The sequence below is a fragment of the Carassius gibelio genome, chromosome A4, assembly GCF_023724105.1.
Source record: "Carassius gibelio isolate Cgi1373 ecotype wild population from Czech Republic chromosome A4, carGib1.2-hapl.c, whole genome shotgun sequence".
Classification (NCBI taxonomy): Eukaryota; Metazoa; Chordata; class Actinopteri; order Cypriniformes; family Cyprinidae; genus Carassius; species Carassius gibelio.
The window spans coordinates 23,858,536-23,869,961 of record NC_068374.1 but is presented as its reverse complement, the minus strand read 5'-3'; the positions used below and the strand labels follow the sequence as shown (position 1 = coordinate 23,869,961).

General features: G+C 39.0%; 1 protein-coding gene across 1 annotated transcript; it reads right to left on the bottom strand.

The window, feature by feature from the left end:
* LOC127973690 (integrator complex subunit 13) lies at nucleotides 1-11,305 on the bottom strand. Its single transcript, XM_052577388.1, has 17 exons — nucleotides 10,931-11,305; nucleotides 10,466-10,713; nucleotides 9,449-9,523; nucleotides 8,494-8,696; nucleotides 8,096-8,176; nucleotides 6,188-6,278; nucleotides 5,832-5,960; nucleotides 4,386-4,470; nucleotides 3,844-3,936; nucleotides 3,670-3,759; nucleotides 3,347-3,525; nucleotides 2,787-2,951; nucleotides 1,617-1,771; nucleotides 1,190-1,420; nucleotides 930-1,069; nucleotides 331-466; nucleotides 1-245 (listed from the first exon to the last, which is right to left on the bottom strand). The coding sequence occupies exons 2-17, from the start codon at nucleotides 10,688-10,690 to the stop codon at nucleotides 209-211; spliced, it is 2,115 nt and encodes a 704-aa protein (XP_052433348.1). The 5' UTR covers nucleotides 10,691-10,713; nucleotides 10,931-11,305; the 3' UTR covers nucleotides 1-208.
* Nucleotides 11,306-11,426: the final 121 nt, after the last annotated feature.

Here is an 11,426-nt window from a genome sequence, read left to right as displayed (position 1 = left end):
CACGGTTGACAATTTCTTTTATTCTGTCTCAGAATATTTCAGACTCTTTGTACAAACTAAAGCATATAAAAAGCGTGTCCTTATAAAACAATGCCTTGCTCTTCTTGGTCTGGCACAAAACCTCATTTGATATCATGCCAAAGGTCACATCACATCCTCTCAACAAATCAATGATCCTGCAGAGATGAGAAGAGGCGTGTTCCACACATCATCTGGTGGCTTTTCCATTCTCATGAACATCCATCCTGATAAAGAACACACAGTGAGTAACCAAAAAAAAAAGACTGATTAATGCGACACACAATGACACAAGCGATGAGGTCAACACACCCATTTTCTTCTTTCAGATGTTGGTAAAGCTCAGCCTTGCTATTCACTGAACTCAATCTCCCTGCAAACTCCTGATGTTTCCTGGAGTTGGCTTGAGTGATTCTATTGGTCCAAAGGGTGAGGAGAGACACAGGACCTGTAAAAGAAAAGTCTGTATTTGAAGCCATTTCTACTTGTTATAGATCTGATTGGCTGCTGTACCTAATGATGTCACATTCTGACTTGCCTGTTTACGCACTTGGGATGATGACTTTTCTGACTCGAGTTGTAGCAGCTAATCCTGACCATAAAATGACGGCGCGTTGTACAAGTAACTTGAATGTGCTGACGTAGCTGGTGCTTCTTTTACTAGTTTTCTCGTTAACCGGTGTCAGTGTTAAAAACATCATGACGGTCCACACATAGATACCTCAAGGTGTCAGTATCACATAACTTCCCAAAAACACTTTTATCACTGTTGTAAACTGGAACAGCTGCTGCATTTAGGCATTTATGTGTGTGTATTCTATTAGCAGAACATGTTTGGTGATCACACACTGTATCTTGTAAAGCTAGGTTTAGGCTTTTAGACCGATTTTCAATAAAACATGAATTTGAACCTTTAGATTGTTCCGGAGGGTGTTGTTCCTCTGTAGCCAAGCGGGGTTTCTTGTTCAGGGGCTCGGGAGAATCCGGTGAATCTTTGATGATCTCACATTCACTCTGTTCGTCCTTCTCTCGCTCCATTACTCCCTTCAGCCTGGAGGAGAAAAAAGACACACTTTAGAAACAGATCAGGAAATCCACTTCATTAATCTACAAGCTGCGACTTGACAGTAGAGTAAATGTTAACGTCAGCATCTTGTTCACGAACACTAACCTCTCAGAGTCAGTGGTCCAGCCCTTCTCCTCCGTGTCCTTGCCGTTTTTCTCGGTTTTGTCCTCTTTGTCCTCTCTCTTTCTTCCCCTTTTTTTCCTCTCCTCCTCCTCGGGTGGTTTGCTCCGGCAAGCGGTGATACACTCCAGCACTCGCTGGTGTCGCTCACTGGTGCCCACATGAGCCTTTACCAACGTCTCCAACTCATTCCACATGATTCGATACTGCTCATCACTATTTAGATAAAAACACCAGCATCAACATACACAGCAAACATGCATTCACTAATAAAACTAAGAAGGTATTTGCACACAAATGTCACTTCAAATATAGACTTCAGATAGCGAGGCAGCTTTGTAGGTTTTGGATCAAAGCCACACTTTAAGACAAACTGAAACCTTTAGATTGAAACTCGATGTGATATTCTCACCGTTTGGGGCCTTTTCCTCTGGAGCCTACAGTTGAGATGGGCAGAGGGTCACTCTTCCTCTCCATATCAACAAGATTATAGACGGTTTTCTGACAGGTCAGCACATCTTCATCTGTTAGAGTGTCCTTCACTATGAGGTTAGCTAACGGTACCACCTGAAATGAACACAAAAATGACCAAATAAAACCTCAAATTTAAATGATTAAAGGTGTTGTATGCAAGTTTTTTTTTTACTTTATTAAAAAATAAAAACACCACAATATGTACCGTATTTTCCGGACTATAAGTCACTTTTTTTTAAATAGTTTTGCTGGTCCTGCGACTTATAGTCAGGTGTGACTTATTTATCAAAATTAATTTGACATGAACCAAGAGAAATGAACCAAGAGAAAACATTACAGTCTATAGCCACCAGAGGGCGCTCTATGCTGCTCAGTGTTCCTGAAGCCTACACTGAGCAGCATAGAGTGCCCTCTCGTGGCTGTAGATGGTAATGTTTTCTCTTGGTTCATGGTTCTAAATAAGTGAAAAATACGGTATGCAGATATTTAAGAAACATGCTAAGTTAACCAATGTTTATCTGAAAAACAATGCTACAGTCAGTTATTCTCCTTTGAAAATGTGCGTTCAGGGCCGGAATGTCGGTCTATGTTTCGGTTTGTGAATCACGCCCACTGCCAGTTTACCCAATTGTTTTTCTGCATCCCGGGATGCTAGTTGGTGGAAAACACAGCGCATTTCATTTAATTCATTGTCAAGTGCGGTTGTCTTGTTGGTGTCCTAAATCTGGCAACCTGTGTGTGCGTCAAGTCTGAGGAGGAGGAGCCGGGTGAAAAAAACCCTATCCAATATTTTGAATTTGGACTGCAATACCTAGTTTTACCACTCTGTGACAATCGTACATACAGAACCTTTAAAGGAATACTCCACCCTTAAAAATTTTTTTTTTTTTAATTATTAATTTACCCCCATGTCATTCCAAAACTGTAAAAGCTCTGTTCTACAGGTTTGGAATGACATGGGGGTAAAGTGATTAATGACAAAATTTTCATTTTGGGGTGGAGTAATCCTTTAATATAACAGAATACAATAAGGCATCTTGCATCCTCCTTGAAAGTCTGTGGAGGCCCATAGTGGTTGAGAACCATAGATAAAGACTGCGTTCCTCACCGCCTGCATGTTAAAGATGGTAGTCTGGGAGATGATCATTGGCCAGTATCGTGTGTGCCGTTCGAGCTGAAATTTGGCTCTCTCGACTGGAGTTCTGCTTGCTGCATCGACCATTGATTCTGGGAATGGAGTCAGACGATTCTCACGCATAAACTCGCCAAAGTCCTGCAGACAAATAATAACAAGATTTACTCTGCAATCACACAGGAAATATAAATGTACCCCAATACAATACTGCATTTATGCTGTTGCATTTGCTTTTATTACTAGGTGACAATTTTCTACTAAGGTATCAACGTCCTCAAATTTGTTGGCAACACTCATAGCTGCAAATTGAATCCATTTGTGCCTTTGCTGTAGTGAACCTCGAAAATGCTTCACCACTACTAATGAATGTACCTCTATAACTAAGTTTAATAGTTTAAGCTCCTGCCATTTTGCTTGTTATTTGCAAGTTGCAATTACACCTTTGTAGGATGGAACCTCGCAATCATGGTAATCACGACATGACGGGAATGCAGCAGAAGTCTAGGAGCTCAAGCAGCGCTCGTTGAGCTTACGGTGATGCGGTAATCAGTCACTCTTCCACCACAGCCCTCGCTGATGGAGGGTGGATCCTCCAGTGTGGAGCGCGTGCTGTTCAGAACATGCAGAAAGATTTCTCCTCCATGGCTGCTCAACATGTGACTGATGACCTTGGATCCTGACTTGCGAGGCTGCTCTAAAAGCACAGAGCGACCTGAGAAGACACCAGACATAAGGTAAAGATACAAAAAAGGCATTTACTTCCATAGTTTTATATCACAGCCTCTCTGTTTCTGTCAAGTGAAACATGTTCAATAAGGGAAAAAATGCATGGCGGAACAACTGACTGTGCACACACCATTCAACAGAAAGTTGGTGAGGCAGGAAGATGGCCTGCTGTTAACGTCTACCGGAGAAATACGATAGGCCCCTGTACAGTAATGCAGTTCTGTAAAAAGAAAGAAAAAAAAGAGATAATCAGGAATTTGTCTTTCGAAAGTAAGAACAGAACTTTTCCCAGAGTTCCACTCACCTACACTGTTGGTGCGTGGAGTGCACCACTTGAGAGTGACCGTTTCCTTCAGCCCACTGTCTCTGCTGGTGCTTCCGGCCATATGCAAGTCACCTACACATTAAACATGAGAGAAACAGAAAAATAAACCATCACATTTCCCTAAACTTCTAATTTTACTTTCCACAAAACAATGTTGGACTATCCCTTTAATTAAACCAACTGATTTCAAAGGAGTTTACATTGGTAATTATGTTCTTCTACATTTTATATAAAGATATATGCTATTTTTAATAAATAGACCTACTTATAAAACCTTTTTTTCTTGCATGACACTAGTTTTGTTGTATAATTAGATATACATACGAGTACAAACATTAACTTATGATTGTTTTATGAGTTTACATTGCACCAAGTCAAAACTGATGTGGAATGCAAAAATATCAGCAACTTGTTATGCACTGTAAGGGTTAAGAACAGTTGCTGCTGTTTAATGTCCATATGCGTCATGCAGAGAAATGAATCCTGTGTTGAATTATTGATGCAAGAGACATTTCACTCACCACTCTTAATAAATTCCATATGTGCATCTCGATGGTGCAGAAGCTCAACGTCGTAATTTGCTGAAGTGTTAGCATGCTGCTCCTCCTTTACACACACACACACACACACAAACACATAAGGAGCTGGGCATCTATGCTACTAAAACACCACAATCTACTGCTGCTTTCATGTTTGAAGAGCACAGTTTATAACATTAACTGCGCCCTCACAGATCTGATGTCCACGAAGGCATCCGAGTCTCCCAGCTGGTTCATATCCAGTCCAGATCAGATGCTTTAAGCTACAAATAGAGCTTACGCACATTAAGAACAGGAGAAGGACTGAGGGAAAACGGAGAAGGGTGGACTCCATGGAGCGGGACGTTCCATTCCTGGGGTCACTGGTCTCAAACACACACATCCTAAAACTACTGTGTTTTTCTGCAGCTTTTAAAAACACAAGCGACCAACAAGAAATCACGCTTTACATCCGGTCACACCCATCCAGGGCAAGATACACCACCCAGGAAAAAGAGAGAGGGAGCGAGTAAGCAAGAAAGAAAGAAAGAAAGAAAGAAATGTCTGGGGGGGTGAAAGGGGTGCTAGAGGGACGGTTCTCTATCCAGCTGGATGCTAATCATACAGATCTACACTCCTTGGAGAGCATGAAATCTTTTTAATTAATTATGTTAAAGTCAACATGAAATGGCATTCGCAACCCATTTAACTTAATGTGACAAATGTTAAAGTTAAACTGATTATTCATAAAGATAAAAATGGTGTGGGACCAGATTTTACCCATTATGAATTTATTAGACCATAAAAAATGGACTTCAATGACTGTGGTCCAATCCAATCCATTTAATCTACTATAATTTAACCCCAACAAACAATAAATTACTACACTGATTATTTAGCAGGATTTTAGAAAGTCTGCAATACCTAAAAAAATGTGATGAAAATAGATTTACAAGATAAACTTTTTTTATTTTCTATAATAACGTACATAATAAGACAAGGAATGTGCATTAAGAAAGTAAATGGGGTCAATTTAGATTTTATGTTGACTTAAATTTTTACATTAAATAAAAAAAAAAAAAAACACTTTTATATTGGACTGTAAACATTACAACAGTCTAATTGAAGATAATCTCACAAGTGTATTAAGATGTGCTTTGGAAAAAGCTTTTAAAAGTAGTACGGCCTAATTAAATAAAAGCTCTTTAAAGCTCCCATTAATAATCAGAGATTAGCAAGAGCTGGATGAGAGGGCGGGGTTATGAACTGGAGAAGTAATAGTAGCTCTGGTAAAGTACTGACCTGCTCACAGATATTTAATGTAGGCTAGCAAAACAAACAATAAACCATGAAAACAGCAGCTTTGTAAGCAACCGATACAGTGCAAAAAAAGTGATGAAGAGAAGAGAGAGACAGGCAGAGAGGAAAGCCTTTGACAGTAAGTCTGACCTTCATGGGGATGTTTGTGATGGTGGTGGAGGCCAAATCAAAGTGCTGCTGAACCAGCACATTCAGTTTAGTGGCTAGATTCCGTCCAGCTCGCACACTGTGAACCTCACTGCTCAATACTGACGACAGCTGCACACACACAACAGACAAAAAAAAAATTGTTTTCAATACAGTTTCATGCTTTAAAAGTAGAGTTGGGAATCAAAATAAAGTAGTTTCATAAAACAAGCTGGTTGGATCTGGTAGGTTTGTTTGAATGGTCAGAACTCTATAAAGATGATTTTATTCATTTCTTATGGAAATCCCAAATATATATATTTTTTTTTTTCTGGCACTAATGATGAGCAAGTTCCTACCTCTTTCTTTTGCCGATCTGAAACCAGAGTTTCTTCACCTTGAGGATAGATGTGGACCAGCACAAGCTCACACTGCTGAATTGGCATTAGTCTGCACAGTAAAAACAGGAAAATGTTTTTCCCTCATCATTTAGACAGGTTTGTATAACTCCACTACTTAAGAAACCCACCCTCAACCCATCTCTTTTAGAGAACTACAGACCAGTTTCCCTTCTTCCTTTCATTGCAAAAACATTTGAACAAGATGTGTTCAACCAGGTCTCTGCATTTTCTCACACAGAACAACCTCTTTGACAGCAAACAACCTGGCTTCAGAGGTGGACATTCAACTGAGACTGCCTTGCTCTCAGTTGTTGAAGCCCTAAGACTAGCAAGAGCATAATCCAAAATCTTCAGTACTTATCCTGCTTGATCTGTCCGCTGCTTTTGACATGGTTAACCGGCAAAGGGCATCTCAGGAACCACACTTAAGTGGTTTGAGTCTTACCTATCAGACAGGTCCTTCAAAGTATCTTGGAGAGGTGAGGTGTCCAAGTCACAACATCTAACTACTGGGGTGCCTCAGGGCTCAGTTCTTGGACCACTTCTCTTCTCTGTCATGGCATCATTAGGTTCTGTCATTCAGAAACATTGCTTTTCATACCACTGCTATGCTGATGACACTCAACTCTACCTCTCATTCCATCCTGATGATCTGACAGTAGGTATTCGCATCTCAGCTTGTCTAACAGACATTTATTTGCTGGATGATGGACCATCTCCTTCAACTCAACCTTGCCAAGATAGAACTGCTTGTGGTTCCATCAAACCCATCGTTTCATCACAGTTTCACCATCAAGTTAGGCACATCAACCATAACTCCTTCAAAAACAGCCAGAAGCTTTGGAGTTATGATAGATGATCAGCTGATTTTCTCAGACCACATTAATAAAACTCTCAGATCCTGCAGATTTGCTTTATTCTACATCAAGAAGATCAAGCCCTTCCTTTCGGAACATGCTGCACAATTCCTTGTTCAAGCTCTTGTTCTGGTCTCTATTGCAATGCTCTCTTGGCAGGTCTTCCAGCCAGTTCGATCAAACCTTTACCATTAATCCAGAACGCGGCAGCAAGATACATTTTTTATGAGCCAAAAATAATACACGTCACACCTCTGTTTATCAATTTGCACTGGCTTCCAATAGCTGCTCGCATAAAATTCAAGTCATTGATGTTTGCCTACAAAACTACCACTGGCTCTGCACCCATTTAACTAAATGTATTACTTCAGACTTATGTGCCCTATACAGGCTTGCGTTCTGCAAGTGAACGTCGCTTGATTGTGCCATCTCAAAGAAGCACAAAGTCACTTTTACAGACTTTTAAATTAAATGTTCCCTCCTGGTGGAATGACCTTGCCAACTCTGACCTTTTAACTTTAGCACTCACTATTCTAATTCTATTCTTTAAAAAAAAATCTAACTACCTTTCTAATCTTTTTTTATTATATTTTCTTGTCATTTATAATGCAATTATGCCTGTACCTTATGACCTCTAACACTAGCTTGCTCTATTCTTTTTCTATTCTATCTGTTTTATTTTAATTTATTATATTATTCAAAAGCTACGTGTACTGTGTTAAGCTAACTGAGACTTGTTATAGCACTTATATACCATTGCTCTTTTTTTTTTTTTGCTTGCTTCCACTATCCTCATTTGTAAGTCGCTTTGGATAAAAGCGTCTGCTAAATGAATAAATGTAAAAACACATTACAATAAGAATATGAGCACGTTAAATTAAAATAAAATTTATGCTTTTTGTTGACGCTTTTATCCAAAGTGACTTACAGTGCATTCAGGGTAACATTTTTTTGTTGCTGCCATTAATGGCATGACAATAAAACGGACTCCGGCGATCTCAGAACTGACCTGTCAGATCCTGCTGCCCGTTTGTTTTGCTCCTGAATGGTTTCCAGCACACAGTCCTCCAGCATTCTGACATGAGTATCACTAACAGAAGACAACAGAGAAAGAAACTTGCAGTTATTAAAATGTGTTTTAAATATGCTTGCTCACCAAGGCTGCATTTATGTAATGAAAAATATAGTAAAATCAGTGCTAATTAAAGCAATTGTTTTCTTTGATGGCATAGCTGGATTTTCAGCTCCAGTCTTCAGTGTCACGTGATGCTTCAGAAATCATTCTAATATGCTGATTTGGTGCTCAGAATTCATGTTATTATTATCAATGCTGAAAAAAAAGTTGCATTAAGTGCTGCTTAATATTTTAAATGCTTAACAAATGTAGAAAAATATTTTAGTTCTCACCTTTTGGCATTGGTGAGACAGATAATGCGCCCCCTGTTGGCTACTCTATCAGCTGTGTCCATTAGAGTGGTACGAGACTCGTGCTGATATTCTGTGATCTTACACAGCGATTCCACAGCCGCCACCAGCCCGTGCAGGACACTGCAGCATTCAGGATCCTGCCGAGGGTTTGGAGGCCCAACAGCTGCCAAAGCATTCATCAGCTAACAAACACCACAGACAGAGACTTACAGTTATCCTTGATTGCTAACACACTGTAACAGATTAATTTGAATGAATCCTACTGGTGAGAGTCAATGAGGAAGAGGAAAATGAAGGGATGGGGTCAAAAGTCATTTGTTCCTGATGAAATACAAAGCACTATATTTGACCTTGTTGTTGTGTGTTGAATGACAATGAGGGAAGCAGGCTCATCTACAGGGCTTCTATACTACTTACACATACAATATAATAACAGTACACAGTACTTAAGATAAGTGTCATTATTATATGCACATTTAATACTGTAGCACATGTCGTACAACCTCAGCACATGTATCTGCACCCCTCTTTTTATGTTGTATATACTGTAATTAGACCAAGACTTGGAAAATTAATCCTTTTTCCTAAAAATGTTGTTTTTGTAACAGTGTTTTGAATTGATCTCACTAGTGTTCTCTAGACAGCAAAGTAGTGTTTTGACAGGTATATGTGTCAAAAAAATTGGATTTTGATGAACGAGAACATGTTTTTGTCTAAAATATCAGATTTTTGACCTGTAAGTCTGAAGTTTGTACAAGTTGGTGTACAGTTTTGAAATCTTGTTTATGGTTACGAGAAAATGGTTAATTGTTTTGTGATTTGTGTGTTAGCAATTGAGAAAGACTCAACACAAAGCTCAACACAATACTCAGATTACTCTGGTACAAGAAGGGCGCTCAATATGGATGTGCAGCGTGACAGATGTGCACTTTACCTTGTGGGTGCTCTGGTCCTCTTGCTTCCAGCTGTTCAAAATGTGAACCTCAGAATCGCTCACGATGTAGTTCACCTGAGAGACGGTAAAGGAATAGTTTACCCCCAAAAATGTAATTCTCTCATTATTTACTTACCCACATTTCATTTGCACTTTTTTTTCATGGAGCATTAAAAAAAGGAATATCTTTAAAGAACTCGGTTGAATATTTTTCAGAGCAAACAGTTCACAGTAGGGTTGGGTTAAACATACTGATTCTTAAAACCCAAGATCAATCATTTAGTCTATGCTGATTTCTGTTGACTGAAATGAAACGGTGGCAATCTAAATTTCACTAAACATTATTTATAGCATGCCTCATACAATAATCACAATAAGTTGTGTTACTTTTCATATGAAAAAGTCTCAGCTTTTAGTTTCTTTTTAAGCTTTCCAAGCAGCACGGAGCGCACATAAACAGATCACACTCATTTTTTCAACTAGTTACAGCAAGAAATAAAAATGAATGAATGCAGAAGGTTTGTTGAAAGAAACAGCGCAGTTTACTGAAATGTATCATGTGTCATATACTCGATCAGTGTTTCAACCATGGGAAGACATCAATAAAACATTATATTATAATATTTGTACAATGTATATGTTCTAGAACTCTAGAGAGGAGGACCATTGTACATAATACATATTACTCCATGTAATTCATTGTTAGTGATTTCAGATATCCTGTTTGAATCAATATCTGTTTATATGTTTGTGTGTGTGTTAAATTTAACCTTAAATATAACAGTAATGTACCAGTTTTAGACGTATTTTACAGCACTAGTTGAGATTGCTTTCCTTCAGGGGGGAAAAAACGGACATGTTTTACTTATCCAAGTGAAGTGAATCCGTACTGAATCGAATAAAAATCTAATAAACCATTTGTAAATCGGAATCAAATCCATTTGTGAAAAATGTGTCGATACTAGTTAACAGTATCTAACTTACACCTATAAACAGCTCCAGTTTCCATACACTCACCAGTTTCTTGGTGGGGTAAACGTCGTACAGGATGCGGCAGTACTCCATGGAGCACTCGATCGCACAGGTCCAGAGAGATTTGGCCACTGGAGCCAGAGGAATCAACCCCTGCGAGCGGCTTTTGGTCAGCATGTCACACTCAATCAGCTGCCGGCTGGACTCTGCCATGTACGGGCAGTGGTCGACCACAAAGGCCGTCTTGTGTGAAACTGAGAACACCCTCATCCTGGTCCAGCAGCACAGAGACTCTGGAAAATCAAATAGGCACTTTAAAGTCATAAGGCAGGAGTAACGTTAGCGTTAGCCATCACTGCTCTGGAAAATATGCTTGTCAACATTTCTTTCTGGAATAAAAATGTATTTAGTTTTACAAAAGAAAATATTCAATTAATAGAGAGTTGACGATGGTTATTTAATTAGCCGTAACGTTAATTATTTATACAATAACAGTTGTTATGTTGTCACCTTTGTGTCACAGAAATGTAACGTTAGCTAGCTTTCGCTTGCTAGCATCGCCTGCTAGTTTTCCATCGAGAGTAAATCCGCATTCAGTAAGACCGCTCGCATAGAAAATGGTAATATATATATATGTGCATTGGGGGATAAAACGTTAGTCAAAACAAATGTTAAAAAGATTAAACACAAAACGGAAAAAAGGCGGATTAGCTAAAAACCTGTCAGAAGCAAATAAAAGCGCACGGGACATAAAACGCCTTCACTCGCTTCCGTCCGTCAGTTAAATTCCGCCCTAAGAACTCAAACAAAACAAAACATTCCTAGTGCAAAGAGAAATCTTCTTAATCTTCTTCTTCTTCTTCTTCTTCTTCTTCTTCTTCTTCTTCTTCAGTGAATTTTATTGGCAGTTTGCAATCTTTGTGCATTACCGCCATCTACTGGATTGAGGTGTGATGACATTGGGAAGTCATAAATAAATGAATATAAAAAAATAAAAAAAAGGATA

What these genes read in the sequence shown, in the direction of transcription:
- LOC127973690 (XM_052577388.1), bottom strand. Translation starts at nt 10,690, where the DNA reads ATGAGGGTGTTCTCAGTTTCACACAAGACGGCCTTTGTGGTCGACCAC. An exon ending in AGGACCAGAGCACCCACAAG is followed by an intron (nt 8,697 to 9,448) that starts GTAAAGTGCACA and finishes GGTGTTTGTTAG; the next exon opens with CTGATGAATGCTTTGGCAGC. An exon ending in CCATCTTTAACATGCAGGCG is followed by an intron (nt 1,772 to 2,786) that starts GTGAGGAACGCA and finishes TGTTCATTTCAG; the next exon opens with GTGGTACCGTTAGCTAACCT.